Raw genomic sequence first — 16,630 nt, forward strand, 5'->3', positions numbered from 1 at the left:
TCTTTTCATAAGTTTGTTAGCCATTAGTATATCCTCTTGGGAAAATATCTGTTCAAATCTTTAGCTTATTTTAAAATTGGATTATGTATCTTTTTATTGTTGAACTTTAAGAATTTTTTGTGTTTATATTTATCAGATGTAGGATTTGCAAATGTTTTTCTCCAAGATATTTTTCTCTGTGGCTTATCTTTTCATTTTCTTGATGATATCTGTTGAAGCACAAGTTTTAAATTTTGATTAAGTTCACTTTATCCATTTTTTTTTCTTTTATGGATTATGCTTTTGGTGTCATATCTAAAAAAAGGCAGATATTGTGGTTTTTTTTTTTTTTTTTTGTAGAGAAAAAGCTCAATTATGTTGTTTCTTTTCTCTACAAAAAGAAACATGTTTGCCAGGCTGGTCTTGAACTGGTCTAAGTTGCCCAGGCTGGTCTTGAACTCCTGGCCTCAAGCGATCCTTCCGCTTTGGCTTCCCAAAGTGCTGAGATTTCAGGCATGAGCCACTGTGCCTGGCTAGAAAAGGCAGATGTTAAAACCACTTTCCTTTCATAGAATTATGAGATTCTTTTTATTCTCAGGCCTAATTTAGTGATTAAATCCATTTATTGAGTGAGCTGTGTTGAAATGCATAAGGACTTGCCTCTGGGTGGTGGTCCTATGGTCCTAGCCCACTTTGGGCAACTATTACTAGGAAGGCTGTGTATATAATATTGATCAAAAGTGTAGACTTTAGGGCCTGACTGCCTGGGTTTGAATTTTGACCTTATCTCTTCCTAGCAATGTTACCTTGGGAAAATGGCTTAATTTCTCAGTGCCTCAGTTTCCTCATCTGTAAAGTATGGATGATAATAGTGCTTCTGTCATAAGATATTTGTCTATACATTGCATAGAAAACATTTGGAGCAGAGCAAGGGCCCAACAAATATTACCGTTATTGCTGGGGAGCAATTCTCAATTGTAGTTTGGGATGGAGTTGTGCATATTAAAATCATTTGAGGGGCTTTGCATGCCTTTTCTAATATGGCAGGCCATGGGTTAGAGAAGCTGGGGTGATAAGCCTTGCACTTAGCCTCCCTTGACACATTTAAAGTGATTGTTCCTTACAATCACTTTCATTAAATTAGGCAATTTGGGTTGATGTGTGGAATCACAAAACTTTTCATCAGATGTAAAAATAGCTCAAGCTCCATTAACACTTAGAAAACGAAGAGTCAACTAACTACTGTTGCCAAGGCAAATATTAGGCAGTAAGCCTTAGGTAAACCAAGAACAGGATGTAAGCTATTCATACTTGATAAAATACCTTTCTCTGCCTTTGGAGCATTTTATTAGGCCAGAGACCCAATTATACAATAAGAACTTGCAGTTCAGCGATAGGATTCCTGTTTCATTCCTGTTGGAATAGAAGAGCTTCAACTTGGCCGGGCGCGGTGGCTCATGCCTGTAATCCCAGCACTTTGGGAGGCCGAGGCGGGTGGATCACCTGAGGTCGGGAGTTTGGGACCAGCCTGACCAACATGGAGAAACCCGGTCTCTACTAAAAACACAAAATTAGGCGGGCATGGTGGTGCATGCCTGTCAATCCCAGCTACTCGGAAAGGCTGAGGCAGGCAAATCACTTGAACCTGGGAAGCGGAGGTTGCGGTCAGCCAAGATTGCGCCATTGTACTCCAGCCTGGGCAACAAGAGCGAAACTCCGTCTCAAAAAAAAAAGAAAAAAAAAGAGTTTCAACTTTTTTTTCTTGTTTTCATTTGCAGAATGAGATTAATGAAATTTGAGACCTACCTTCCTTTAAAAGGGACCCATGGACCGATATGGGTATACTATCAATAATTTATAAAGAATTCTTAAAACTCAACAATAAAAAGACAGTTTTTAAATGGGCAAAAGATTTTAGTAGACATTTCTCCAGAGAAGATGTACAAATATCCAAAAAGCACATGAAAAGATGTCATCATCATTGATCGTTAGTGAAATGCAAGTCAAAACCACAATGTAATACCACTTTATACCCACAAGGATCGCTATCATTTTTTTAAAAAGCAAGTGTCAGTGAAGATGTGGGGAAACAGGAGCCTTCATACATTGCTGCTGGGAATGTGTGTTAGTTCAGCCAATGTAGAGAATGGTTTGGTGGTTTCTCAAAAGTTAAACATAGAATTGCCATGTGACCCAGCAGTTCTGCTCCTGGGTATATACCCCAAATAACTGAAAACATATGTTAACACAGAAATTTGTACACAAATGTTTATAGCAGCATTATTCCTAGTAACAAAGGTGCAAAAAACCCAAATCTTCATCAATAGATGAATTAATAAACACATTTTGATACATACATACACTAAAATATTATTTAACTCTAAAAAGGAGTGAAGGAGTGATAATGCTACAGCTTGGATGAACCTTGAAAACATCATGGTAAATGAAAGAAGCTGGTCACAGAGGTCTTATATTGTATGATTCTTTCTATATAATACATCCAGAATAGATAAATCCAAAGAGACAAAAAGCAAACTAGAGGTCACTAGGGGATGGGGCATGGAGAAAGAGGAGTGATTATTTATTTAAATGGGTATGAGGGCTGGTCATGGTGGCTCATGCCTATAATCCCAGCACTTTGGGAGGCCGAGATGGGCGGATCACCTGAGGTCAGGAATTGGAGACCAGCCTGTCCAACATGGTAAAACCCTGTCTACAAAAAATCAAAAAATTAGCCAGGAGTGGTGGCAGGCACCTGTAATCCCAGCTACTCAGGAGGCTGAGGCAGGAGAATTGCTTGAACCCGGGAGGCAAAAGTTGTAGCGAGCCAAGATCGCATCATTGCACTCTAGCCTGGATGACTGAGCAAGACTCCATCACAAAAAATAAAAATAAATATAAAGTAAATAAATAAATGGATATGGAATGCTTTTATCAGATGATAAAGTTTTGCTACTAAAGAATGCTGGTGGTTACACAACATTGAATACACTAAATATAAATACTGCTATATTGTACACTTTAAAATGGTTAATTTTATATTATGCGAATTTCACCTCAATTTTAGGGATTCATGAGGTATATTTACTTTTTGTGCTTCCCAGAGCCAAAATTTTTTTTTGGAGACAGAGTGAGTCTCACTCTGTCTCCTAGGCTGGAGTGCAGTGGTGCGATCTCGGCTCACTGCAACCTTTTCCTCCCGGGTTCAAGCAATTCTCCTGCCTCAGCCTCCCTAGTAGCTGGGATTACAGGCACACACCACCACACCCGGCTAATTTTTGTATTTTTAGTAGAGACAGGGTTTTGCCATGTTGGTCAGTCTGGTCTCGAACTCCTGACCTCAGGTGATCTGCCTGCGTTGGCCTCCCAAAGTGCTGGGATTACAGGCGTGAGCCACCACGGCCAGCCAGAATTTCATTCCTTTTTGAGGCTGAATAATATTCCACTGTGTGTATATACTACGGTTTGTTTATCCATTCATCTGCTGATATACATTTGGGTTATTTCCATCTTTTGGCTATCGTGAGTAGTGCTTCTGGAAACATGCATGTACATGTATTTGAGTCCCTTTTTCAGTTCTCTTGGGCATATACCTAGGAGTAGAATTGCTGGGTCATGTGGTAATTCTATGTTTAACTTTTTGAGGAACTGCCAAACTCTTTTGCACAGAGGCTGAGTCATTTTACCTTCCTAGCAACAATGTATGAGGGTTCCAATTTCTACACGTCCTCGCCAGCACTTGTCATTTTCCATTATTTTGATTTTTAGTGGGTGTGAAATGGTACCTCATAGTGGTTTTGATTTGCATTTCCCTAAGTGACTAATGATGTTCATGTGCTTGTTAGCCAGTTCTGCTTGTTAGCCATTTGTATTTCTGCCTTGGAGAAAAGTCTATTCCAGTCCTTTTCCCTTTTTTTTTTTTTTTTTTGAGACAGAGTCTCACTTTGTCACCCAGGCTGGAGTGCAATGGCGTGATCTTGGCTCACTGCAACCTCTGCCTCCCGGGTTTAAGCGATTCTCCTGTGTCAGCCTCCCGAGTATGTGGGATTACAGGCACCTGCCACCACACCCAGCTAATTTTTGTATTTTTGGTAGAGATGGGGTTTCACCATGTTGGTCAGGCTGGTCTTGAACTCCTGATCTCAAGTGATCCGCCCGCCTCAGCCTCCCAAAATGTTGGGATTACAGGCGTGAGCCACTGTGCCTGGCCCATTTTCCCATTTTAAAATTGGGTTCTACTGGGTTCTGTGGCTCACACCCATAATCCCAGCTATGCAGGAGGCTGAGGCAGGAGGATCGCTTGAGCCCAGGAGTTTGAGGTTACAGTGAGCTGTGACTGCACCACTGCAGTCCAGCCTGGGTGACAGCAAGACCCAGTCTCTTAAAAAATAAAAAAATTAGGCCAGGCGCGGTGGCTCACTCTTGTAATCCCAACACTTTGGGAGGCTGAGGCGGGCAGATCATGAGGTCAGGAGATTGAGACCATCCTGGCTAAAATGGTGAACCCTGTTCTCTACTAAAAATACAAAAAAATTAGCTGGGCGTGGTGGTGGGCACCTGTAGTCCCAGCTACTTGGGAGGCGGAGGCAGGAGAATGGCATGAACTCAGGAGGCAGAGCTTGCAGTGAGCCAAGATCACGCCACTGCCTTCCAGCCTGGGCAACAGAGCGAGATTCTGTCTCAAAAATAAATAAATAATTAAAAATTAAAAATATTAGATTGTCTTTTTGCTGTTGAATTGGAAGAGTTCTTTATATATTCCGGATACTAGACCCTTATCAGGTAAATTACTTGCAGATATTTCTGCCATTCTGTAGGCTTCTTTTCACTTTCCTGATAGTGTTCTTTGATGCACAAAAGTTTTTTAATTTGGTGAAGTCCAGTTTATTTTTTTCTTTTGTCATCCATGTTTTTGGTGTCATATCTGAGAATCCATTGCTGAATTCCAGGTCATGATCTATTTTGTTAATTTTTTTATATGGTAGGAGGTAGTAGTCTATCTTTATTCTTTTGCATGTGGGTATTCTATTGTTCCAGCATCATTTATTGAGGAGACTTTCTCTATTGAATGGTCTTGGCACCTTGTGGAAAATCACTTGGCTGTAGATGTGTGGGTTTATTTCTGGGGACTCAATTTTATTCTTGCCATTTGCCTTTGTATGGGCTGAGTTTCTTGTTTTTCTCCCTTTGATGATAACAGGATCATGGGGTTGACAGCAGCATTTTCCAGAATCCTAAAAAGCTTCATCTAACTATTGGGATGTTGGTGCTTTTGAGTGAGGAAGAGATCCAGCAGACATGTGAGATGCTACAGCAGTGTAAAGAGGAATTCATTAAGTGAGTAATCCTCAGGGATGGGGGTTGGGTGGTCTACCTGGGCTGGCTTCTTTTGGTATTACAGACTTGTTTTTGAACCAGAGGGTGTATAACATGGGAAGGACTCATGTGATTTGATGGAGCCCACTCAGGTAATCCAGGCTAACCTCTCATACCAGATTCCATAACCTTAATCACATCTACAAAAATCTCTTTGCCATGTAAGATAGAATATAAATTCTAGAGAGTGGGACATTAACATCTTTGGGGGTCATTATTCTGTCTGTTACAGTAACTCAAACATTATAACACGATTCTCTAGGAGAGTCTTCATTATATTTTAGAAACACTGCATTTCTTTTTTTTTTTTTTTCTTGTCGCCCAGGCTGGAGTGCAAACATTATAACACGATTCTCTAGGGAAGTCTTCATTATATTTTAGAAATACTGACTTTCTTTCTTTTTTTTTGTTTTTTGAGATGGATTCTTGCTCTGTCGCCCAGGCTGGAGTGCAGTGGCACAATCTTGGCTCACTGCAAGCTCTGCCTGCTGGGTTCTCGCCATTCTCCTGCCTCAGCCTCCTGAGTAGCTGGGACTACAGGCGCCCGCCACCACGCCCGGCTAATTTTTTGTATTTTTAGTAGAGACGGGGTTTCACCGTTTTAGCCAGGATGGTCTTGATCTCCTGACCTTGTGATCCGCCCACCTTGGCCTCCCAAAGTGCTGGGATTACAGGCGTGAGCAACCAAGCCCGGCCTCTTTTTTTTTTTTTTTTTAAATACAAATAATTTTATTTGATTCAGCAAGAATTTAAAAAAATTAAAACTTTTATTATTATTATTATTATTTTTATTTTTTTTAGGGACGGGGTCTTGCTCTGTTACCCAGGCTAGCTAGTCTCAAACTCCTGGTCTCAAGCAACTCTCCTGCTTCAGCCTCCAAAAGTGCTGGGATTACAGGCGTGAGCTGCCATCTCCAGCCAGTTCAGAAAGGATACCAGAAACAGTCTAAGCAATCTGTTTTGACTCAGGGAAAGCATTACTGTTCTGAGGGCAGAGTTGTTGTTCTTTTTTTACTGTAAAATTTTAATTTACACATACATCTGACATAACAGCTTTATTTCAAAGAACCGTATCTTCCCCTATTTCCCTTTACTTTCTTCCTTTTACTTAAGGTCGACAAAAGAGAGAAATGTGAAAGCCAATTCACTCAAATAGTTTTTTTATTCCATTCTTGTAGGCAGGCCCCATGCTATTCTAACATGGCCTTATAGAAATGGTTTACCTGGTTCATTGGATAGAACAAGGTAAAAGGATCTAAAATTTTTCTCTAGTTATGTTGTATATGAAACTGTGTAGCCAAGAACGGTGGCTCACACCTGTAATCCCAGCACTTTGGGAGGCCGAGGCGGGCGGATCACGAGGTCAGGAGATCAAGATCATCCTGGCTAACACGGTGAAACCTTGTCTCTACTAAAAATGCAAAAAATTAGCTGGGCATGGTGGCAGGCGCCTGTAGTCCCAGCTACTCAGGTGGCTGAGGCAGGAGAATGGCGTGAACCCGGGAGGCCGAGCTTGCAGTGAGCCGAGATTGCGCCACTGCACTCCAGCCTGGGTGACAGAGCGAGACTCCATCTCAAAAAAAAAAAAAAAAAAAAAAAAAAAAAAGAAACTGTGTAATACAAACACTTTATGGGCCAGTTATCTTTTTCAACTAATTTTTTCAAAGACAAACTATTTTTCTTGAGCAAGATCATAAGCTGATAGGGTTTGCAGTCTTCTATCCTTTCTGAATCTCAGAGAGCAAAGAACACTTCTTGTCATGTTCTTTGCTCAGTAACGGACATATCTGTTTTCTCTAGATCTTACCTGAAATTCAAAATAATTTGGTGTTTGTCATTAGATACTTTCCATTTCCCTTATATAAAGCAAAGCATTATGCTTTATTTTACAAAGCAGGGCAGTTTTACCTGGTTTAAGGATCAGTTCTGATACTTTAACGTATTCCCAGTTTATTTTTTGCTAAACTAAACTGAAAGCTACTGCATTTCCTTGGCTGCCATTGGGATAATCCTGCTAAGAAAAAATTTAAAGGTAGATAAAATATTTGTTTAGAGAAGTACTTGTTCTTTTTACCTTATGAAAATCAGGTCACAGGTTTTTAATCACTGAAGGTTTATCCTAAGCTATGCAAAGATTTAGCTGAGTTCCTCCCTTTTATGTTTCTTGGTGCCTTTTGTGACTAAATGCCAAATCTCAGCCCTTTAAGCATGTCAGAGTTAGTGTGCCTAGGGAATAAAGAGCAGTTTTAATAGTTCCTCAGAATTTTTGACATGACAGTATGAAAACAGTAATTGTAGTTTTTCAAATTCAGCAAAGCTTTTGAAATAGGACAAAGTTACCCTGCCAAAAATCTGCAGTGCATGCAAAAATTTGTTTAAAGATGCTCTTTTTAAAAAGCTGGAAAGATGTGGAACCAGCGAGTAAAATAAAGCAAGCCTCCCCAACCTTCTTCTCCTGATTTCCCCCATCACATGCATTTGTTTAAAAAGTGCAAAACTGATTTACTTCTGAGAAGAGACTACTTCTTAAAAAAACAAAAAGGGTACTTCTGTTAAATCTCTGGTAAGTAAATCAGTAAATTGGATCATCGAATTTTTTCTTGCTCTTTGACCTTAGTCTTTGTGCTTGGTATACTTAGAAAAAATGCCCATAAATAATGGCATTTCTAACCTGAACCTTTTATGGTGTAGTGGTCCCAAATTAAAATATGAAACGAAAACACTGAAAAATGAACAGACCTGTACATAGTGTGCTGTAGTTTAATTTGATGGTTTTTAAAATGGGAGTATTGAAATAAATGTGGCTATGTTGGAATTTGATTTAAACTGTGGAGCTATATGGCTATATTGAAGAAATGAGTAGTTGAGTATTCATTTTAAATTTGGGGGTAGTTTTTTAATTTGAAGGATGCTATGAGACCAAAAACAGGAGTTTTGTTTCAATTTTTCAGTGAAAGGCTCTTGTAGCTCTATAGATTTTGAATGAATTATTCAGTGTTTAGTAAATTCGGAAGCTCCGGCTGTGTCCCTGGTGACTTTCCTTTGTGAGATGTAGGACACAGACCGTGCACTGGCTCTGAGTATGGAGTCTGACAAATGTGCAGCTCTTCTTCAGTCGCAGCAGCACCCTCCTGTGCCTCAGTGTTTCCAGCAGGCCTGACGTCAAACCAAAGAAGTTTAAAGGGACTAGAAAGAGGAGAGAAAATACCCATGAACAAACATTAATGCCTGATTATTGCCTCACGTGTCATCAGTTGGAAAGTAATTTGCTTACTGGTGTCCCAGATGTAATTGTTTGGCCACTAAGACAAAGAGTGTTTATCGGGCAAACCATCGGATTTCTATCCTGCTCTTTCATCTCCCTCTTGATAAATCTTAGGGGTGGGTTGAAAGAGTTTGTGTTTCTGCTCATAAAGCAGGCTTTGGATCCTGTTTCATTGTTTCTAATTTTTTTTTGTTCTTAGTACCCCATCTAATTCCAAGTTTTTGAGGTAGTTAAGAGTGAGGACATGTATACAAAAGAAATGTTACAGTCAGAGATTTAGAAACCATAAGGATGGTATAGGGAGAAAATTCTATCTGAAAGTCAAGGTGAGGTAATAATTGTACTTGAGCATTAAAGTTTGGTACTATTTTCTGACACCAGTGTACTTGAACTAAATTACAAAAAGAAATACACCACTTAGTATAGTTCTTGTCTGATAAAAAGCAGTATGACAATTTTTTTTATAGTTTAAAAAAATTTTCAGTTGTGGTAAAATACAACATAAAATTTGCCATCATAACCATTTTAAGTGCATAGTTCAGTAGTGTTAAGTACACTCAGGTTGTTGTGAAGCCAACCCCAGTATAACAGTTTTTTCAGGAGAGTAACCTTTTCTGGTTCTCGATCCATCAAAAGTTTGTCATGTAAATCTTAATAAAGAACGCTGAATGATGATTGACAGTGTCTTTAACAGGAATTTTGCAGAAGATAAAAACATTGTTCATATGGGTCTTTCTTCTGTTGACCTTAGAAATTGCAGGTATAACATTAAATATAACCCATTAAAAACATTTTAGTGGGAATCTAAGCCAGTGGTGTGGTGATGCTTTCTGGTGATTTAACTATGCAGGGTGAGAGCTTTAAAAATGTCGGAGGATGTGTATTTAGTGTGAAACTTTTTTTCAAACGAACTGTTTTGACTTCATTTTGATAGGATTCAGTGGCAGTCTTTCAAATTGAATTCTTTGGCTAGTACTTGGAATGGAGATACATTGTATATTGATGGAAGCTACATACCTCAGATGACAGTTCAGAGCTTGGCTTGTGTTTTGAAACATTTCACTTCTTATTAGAGGTGGCTATAGGAAGACTTATTATGATCAGGGCTGTAATTTTTCTTAATTAGAAAAAGTATCTGGGCCGGGCGCAGTGGCTCATGCCTGTAACCCAAGCACTTTGGGAGGCCAAGCTGGAAGGATTGCTTGAGCCCAGGAGTTTGAGACCACCCTGGGCAACATGGAAAGAAAAGTGTCTGCCTAAAATAATTGAGTTACTAGTTTCATACTGAGAAAAGTTTTGGTCTTATGCAATAATAAGGCCTTGAAGTGTTAAGGGTATCTTCACTATTAGGATTCCTAGGCTACAAAGAGCATCCCCATGACCTGGGTTCAATGTCAAGACAACTTTTTCCTTTTTTTCCAGCTGCCTTTTGATTGATCCTAAAATCCTTTTTTTTTCTTTTTTTTTCTGAGATGGAGTCTTATTCTGTCGCCCAGACTGGAGTGCGGTGGCGAGATCTCTGCTCACTGCAAGCTCCGCCCCCTGGGTTCACACCATTCTCCTGCCTCAGCCTCCTGAGTAGCTGGGACTACAGGCGCCCGCCACCATGCCTGGCTAATTTTTTGTAAATTTAGTAGAGATGGGGTTTCACCGTGTTTCAGCATGTTAGCCAGGATGGTCTCGATCTCCTGACCTCATGATCTACCCGCCTTAGCCTCCCAAAGTTCTGGGATTACAGGCGTGAGCCACCGCACCTGGTCGAATGCTTTTGTTTTTAAGGCAGTACCACATTTTTACTTAATGACAATATAGCATGTGTATTATGCTGTTCTTGCATTATTGCTATAAAGAAATACCAGAGACTGGGTAACTTATAAAGAAAAGAGGTTTAATCGGCTCACAGTTCTGCAGGATTGCAAGAAGCATGCTCGGCTTCTGGGGAGGCCTCAGAAAGCTTCAATTATGGCAGAAGGTGAAGGGGATCAAGCACATCACATAGCAGAAGCAGGAGCAAGCAACAGAGAGTGGCAGGGGAGGTGCCATACACTTTGAAACAAGTAGATTTTGTGTGAACTCAGAGTGAGAGCTCATTTATCACCAAGGGGATGGCCCAAGCCATTGACAAGAGATCTGTCCCCGTGATCCCAACACCTCCCACTAGGCCCACCTCCAACATTAGGGATTGCAATTCAACAGGAGACTTGGGCAGGGACAAATATCCAAACTATTTAATATATCAGCCTGTGACCATATTCTTCTCAAAATTTTCCAGAACAGCTTCCCCCTTAAAACATCCATTTAATGTTTGCCAGAGATTTATTGAACACCCATTTTGTATAAGTCATGGTGTCAGATTTTGAGGATATAGATGTGGATAAGATGGAGAAAGTGCCTATCCCCTTGGGGTTTGGAGAAGGCTGTGCAGTGAGCTGATTTTTAATTGGGTTTCAGCATGGCACAACAAGGCCTTTTCTGGTTGCAGTACAAGTTTCTTTATTAAGGGGTCCAGGAAGAAAACAGGATGGTGGGGTTTTACTTAACACAAAGGTAATACATGTTAATTTTAGGAAAACCAGTAATTACAGATACACAAAAATAAAATATCATTTTATAATCTTACCACTAAAAAATAATTACCATTAACATTTTCGATATATGTATGTTTTTCCTTTGAGGTGTAATTTACTTACAGTAAAAATGCACAGATCTTAGGTGTAGTTGATGAGCTTTGACCAATGTCTATACCTGTGCAACCTCACCCAAATCAAGATGTGGAACATTGCCATCACCCCATGAGGGTCCCTCATGCCTTTTTCCAGTGAATTCACTTCTCCCAGAAGCAACCTCTGTTCAGATTTCTATTACATAGATGTGGTGGTTTGTTTTTAAATGTCCCATAAATAGAATTATTTAGTATATACACTTTTGTGTTTGGTTTATTTTGGATATTTTTTAAAATTCTAACTTGTTAATGGATAATACATTTACATAGTTCAAAAATTTAAAGTTGCAAAGGATACGCAGTGCAGTTTCTCTACCACTGAAATTCATCAGCCACCTGCTTTCCTCTCTAGAGGCAACCAGTGTACCACTTTCTCTGTATCCTTCCAGGGATTTTATAGATGTATAAACAAATATATATAACATATTTTTTCATACCTCCATCTTTTGTACAAGTAGCATAGCATGCACATTGTTGTAAACCTTTTTTAAAACTTAGAAATATAACTTATTATATCAGTTTTATATATCATTTTATATCAGTTTTTAATGTTTTTATATCGTTTTATATCAGTACCTAAAAGCTTCCTTAGTCACGTGTATAGTTTATTTATTGCTCTTAGTATTATAATTTATCTAATCAGTACCATGTTATTTGACTTTTAGTCTGTTGCCAATCTTTTGGTACTCAAAACAAAACTTTATGCCTCATTTAAAACCCTATGCATAGGCCAAGTGCAGTGGCTCACGCCTGTAATCCCAGCACTTTGGGAGGCCAAGGCAGGCAGATGTCTTCAGCCCAGGAGTTCAAGACCAGCCTGGGCAACATGGCAAAACCTAGTCTCTACTAAAAATATAAAAATTAGCCAGACATGGTGGCACATGTTTATAATTCCAGCTACTTGGGAGGCTGAGGCACAAGAATCGCTTGAACCTGGGAGGTGGAGGTTGCAATGAGCCAAGATCACACCACTGCACTCCAGCCTGGGTGACAGAGTGTGGCCCTGTCTCAAAAAAAAAAAAAACCCATGCATAAATTATTTCTCATAAATATGAGTATATTCTTATTGCATCATGCTAAGAGGCACATATTGTCTGGTTGTTTCTTTTACTGTTAATATTCAGCTTGGTCAGTGGGTTCAGGTGTGGTCATCATGATCATTATTTATAGAGCTCCTCTTTAGAGAGGTCACTTTATATTTCCCCCAGCCTTTTGCCCAAGTTTTAGCAGCCATTGGTGATCATTGTCAAGATCTATTATTTTATCAGGGGTTGCAAGATTCTAATTTCGTTGTTCCTTCTGCATTTATTAGTTTTGGAATTCTTCTGTAAAGGAGAACTTTGCTTTATCAACAGTTACACAAGTTGATGTGTAACTGAATTCAAAATTGTTTCCTTAGGATGGGCTCCTGGAAATGGAATTGCTTGGGGAAAGGGTTTTTATTGATGAAGGCTTCTCATAAATATTGACAGATTGCTTGTAAAGATGTGATATCAGGCTGAGTGCAGTGGCTCATGCCTGTAATCCCAGCACTTTGGGAGGCCAAGGCGGGAGGATCACCTGAGGTCTGGAGTTAAGACCACCCTGGCCAATATAGCTAAACCCCATCTCTACTAAAAATACAAAAATTAGCTTGGCGTGGTGGCAGGTGCCTGTAGTCCCAGCTACTCAGGAGGCTGAGACAGGAGAATCACTTGAATCTAGGAGGCGGAGGTTGCAATCCGAGATCGTGCCGTTGCTCTCCAGCCTGGGCGACTAGCAAAACTGTCTCAAAAAAAATAAAAATAAAAAAGGCCAGGCGTGGTGGCTCACACCTGTAATCCCAGCACTTTGGGAGGCCGAGGCGGGCAGATCACGAGGTCAGGAGGTCGAGGCCATCCTGGCTAACGTGGTGAAACCCCGTCTCTACTAAAAATGCAAAAAAATTAGGTGGGCATGGTGGCGGGCGCCTGTAGTACCAGCTACTCGGGAGGCTGAGGCAGGAGAATGGCGTGAACCTGGGAGGTGGAGGTTGCAGTGAGCTGAGATCGCGCCGCTGTACTCCAGCCTGGGCAACAGAGCAAAACTCCGTCTCAAAACAAAACAAAACAAAAAAGTAAATAAAGATGTGATATCAGTTTATACCTCCACCTTTGTTATATGAGTGAAATGCTGTTTGTAACTTGTAGAAATAGTAGAGATGGGCGCCTGAGAGATGAGCCAACATAGTAAATGTCTTTATGGATCAGAACTGTCATCACTTGACTTTCTCTATGAGACAGTGCTAATAAACTGGTATTGGGATAAATGTAGTTTGACATTGGAAATACTTTCTGGTGTTTTCCAATTTGTGTGCATTGAAAATTTATTAATTTTGAAATTAGAAGGGCAATTAGATAATGTTAGGAAAAAACACAACTACCATGTTTTTGTACACATGTACAAGTAACATACATATTTGACTATGTGTATTAACCATGTTTCAAAATAAAATAGCCCTCTTAGCTTAAACAGTTATAGATATCTTAATGCTTTTTCCTTTGCAGTGATATTTCTGGGGGTAAACCCCTAGAAGTGGAGATGGCAGGGATAGAATACATGAATGATGATCCTGGCATGGTGGATGTTCTTTACGCCAAAGTCCATATGAAAGATGGCTCCAACAGGTATATTTCTGGAATGCTTCTTTGTTTCAATCAAGCGGTACCTAAAAGCATCCTCAAAAGTTTGATTCATTTTGATTCCTTTTCTTTGAGTTCTTATTGTAAAGAACATGTTAATTATTTCTCTTTTTTTTTAATAGTAAGTTAATCTCTTGAAAGAGGAATTTGTTGTAGGAAAAAGTATCAGATTTTAAGTCTGACTTTTAGGATGGGGGTCTTACTATGCCCAGGCTGATCTCAGCGTCCTGGGCTCCAGGGATCCTTCTGCTTCAGCCTCCCAAGTAGCTGGGACTATAGGCGCGCACCCTGCACCAGGCTAATGTGGTAGCTACTGAGTTACTTGGATAACGGGTGTTGATAGTAACAATCTAGTCTTTGTGGAACTCAGTGGTTCCTTTGTGTTTTCCAGGATAAGAGGCAGGAAGGATGGCATTTTAGAGTGAGTTTCAAACGTGATGTAATGCAGTTGTAGTGGATACCAGGACAAAATGGGGATGAAAACTTTACCAACTTCATAAGGTTATTAATCTTAATTTTGGCTGGGCATGCGTGGCTCACGCCCATAATCCTAGCAGTTTGGGAGGCCGAGGTGGGTGGATTGCTTTAAGCCTAGGAGTTCAAGACTGGCCTGGGCAGCAGAGTGAAAGAAACTCTCTCTATACAAAAGAAAAAAAAAAAACCCCAAAACAAAATTAGCCAGGCATGATGGTGTGCACCTGTAGTTTCAGCTGCTCAGGAGGCTGAGGTGGGAGGATCACCTGAGCCTGAGGAGGTCAAGGCTGCAGTGAGCTGTGATCACACCACTGCACTCCAGCCTGGGCGACAGAGCGAGACCCTGTCTCAAAAAAAAAAAAAAAAAAAAAAAAAATTGGCTGGTTGCGGTGGCTCACGCCTGTAATCCCAGTGCCTTGGGAGACTGAGGTGGGCAGATCACGAGGTCAGGAGATCGAATCCACCCTGGCTAACATGGTGAAACCCCATCTCTACTAAAAAAATACAAAAAATTAGCCAGTGTGGTGGCATGCGCCTGTAGTCCCAGCTACTTGGGAGGCTGAGGCAGGAGAATCACATGAACCAGGGAAGCGGAGGTTGCAGTGAGCCGAGATTGTGCCACTGCACTCCAGCCTGGTGACAGAGCGAGACTCTGTCTAAAAAAAAAAAAAAAATTAAAAAGATTAAATTACTTAAATTATTTAAAATGCTTAAAATAGTGCTTGGCACAGACTTACATTATCGAAACATCAAAAATGTTTACTCTTTTTTTTTTTATACTTTAAGTTCTAGGGTACATGTGCACAATGTTCAGGTTTGTTACATATGTATACATGTGCCGTGTTGGTTTGCTGCACCCATTAACTCATCATTTACATTAGGTATTTCTCCTAATGCTATCCCTCCCCCGGCCCCCCACACCACAGCAGGCCCAGGTGTGTGATGTTCCCCGCCCTGTGTCCAAGTGTTCTCCTTGTTCAATTCCCACCTATGAGTGAGAACATGCAGTGTTTGGTTTTCTGTCCTTGCATATAGTTTGCTCAGAATGATGGTTTCCAGCTTCATCCATGTCCACAAAGGACGTGAACTCATCCTTTTTTATGGCTGCATAGTATTCCATGGTGTATATGTGCCACATTTTCTTAATCCAGTCTATCATTGATGGCCATGCGGGTTGGTTCCAAGTCTTTGCTATTGTGAATAGTGCCACAATAAACATACGTGTGCATATGTCTTTATAGTAGCATGATTTATAATCCTTTGGGTATATACCCAGTAATGGGATTGCTGGGTCAAATGGTATTTCTAGTTCTAGATCCTTGAGGAATCGCCACACTGTCTTCCACAATGGTTGAACTAGTTTACACTCCCACCAACAGTGTAAAAGCGTTCCTATTTCTCCACATCCTCTCCAGCACCTGTTGTTTCCTGACTTATTAATGATCACCATTCTAACTGGTGTGAGATGGTATCTCATTGTGGTTTTGATTTGCATTTCTCTGATGACCAGTGATGATGAGCATTTTTCATGTGTCTGTTGGCTACATAAATGTCTTCTTTTGAAAAGTGTTCATATCCTTTGCCCACTTTTTGATGGGGTTGTTTGATTTTTTCTTGTAAATTTGTTTAAGTTCTTTGTAGATTCTAGATATTAGCCCTTTGTCAGATGGGTGGACTGCAAAAATTTTCTCCCATTCTGTAAGTTGCAAATGTTTACTCTTTTTAATTTTTTGTTCTTACTACACCTACATCCCTCCCAGCGATTCTCAGTCTGCAGTTGAGGCGATTTCTAAGGCTGGCCTTGGCATTCAGAGCCATTTCCAATGTTAACGTCATTTATTAGTTGAATCAAAGCTTTTGGTGAACAGAGAGCCCCACATGCACTGGAAATTTGTTTTTGTGTGGTCTTTTTATTTAGGGCAGGGTAGAAGAAGGTTCACACTGAGCCAGAAACCTTCTAGAGAAAATCTGATTCTCTAGGCAGGCTCCCACATTTATTTGCTTTCCCGCAGGATTTCTTATAAGGTTTCTGTTGTCTTAATTTGAATTGATAATCTCAATGGTGTCTTATCTCATTTCATTTGGAAGCAAGTTTTGGGGAGAAGGGAGGAAAAATGGTATAGAATGGCATAGGAGCTATTTTGGTGTGTGTTC

The 16,630-nt window shown here is 40.2% G+C and overlaps 1 protein-coding gene across 7 annotated transcripts in view; it reads left to right on the forward strand.

Moving 5' to 3' along the window:
• ASCC1 (activating signal cointegrator 1 complex subunit 1) overlaps positions 1-16,630 on the forward strand; it is a 121,069-nt gene that overhangs the window by 50,658 nt on the left and 53,781 nt on the right. For 4 of the 7 annotated variants that reach the window (XM_055353510.2, XM_063709992.1, XM_055353508.2 and 1 more), the window contains exons 6-7: positions 5,180-5,316; positions 13,868-13,987. In XM_055353510.2, the coding sequence (XP_055209485.1) occupies positions 5,180-5,316; positions 13,868-13,987 (257 nt within the window). The remainder of the gene's footprint in view (positions 1-5,179; positions 5,317-13,867; positions 13,988-16,630) is intronic. The other 3 variants (XM_055353511.2, XM_055353509.2, XM_063709993.1) reach the window with 1 other exon arrangement.

Source organism: Gorilla gorilla, chromosome 8 (assembly GCF_029281585.2).
Source record: "Gorilla gorilla gorilla isolate KB3781 chromosome 8, NHGRI_mGorGor1-v2.1_pri, whole genome shotgun sequence".
In the NCBI taxonomy this organism is placed as follows: domain Eukaryota; kingdom Metazoa; phylum Chordata; class Mammalia; order Primates; family Hominidae; genus Gorilla; species Gorilla gorilla.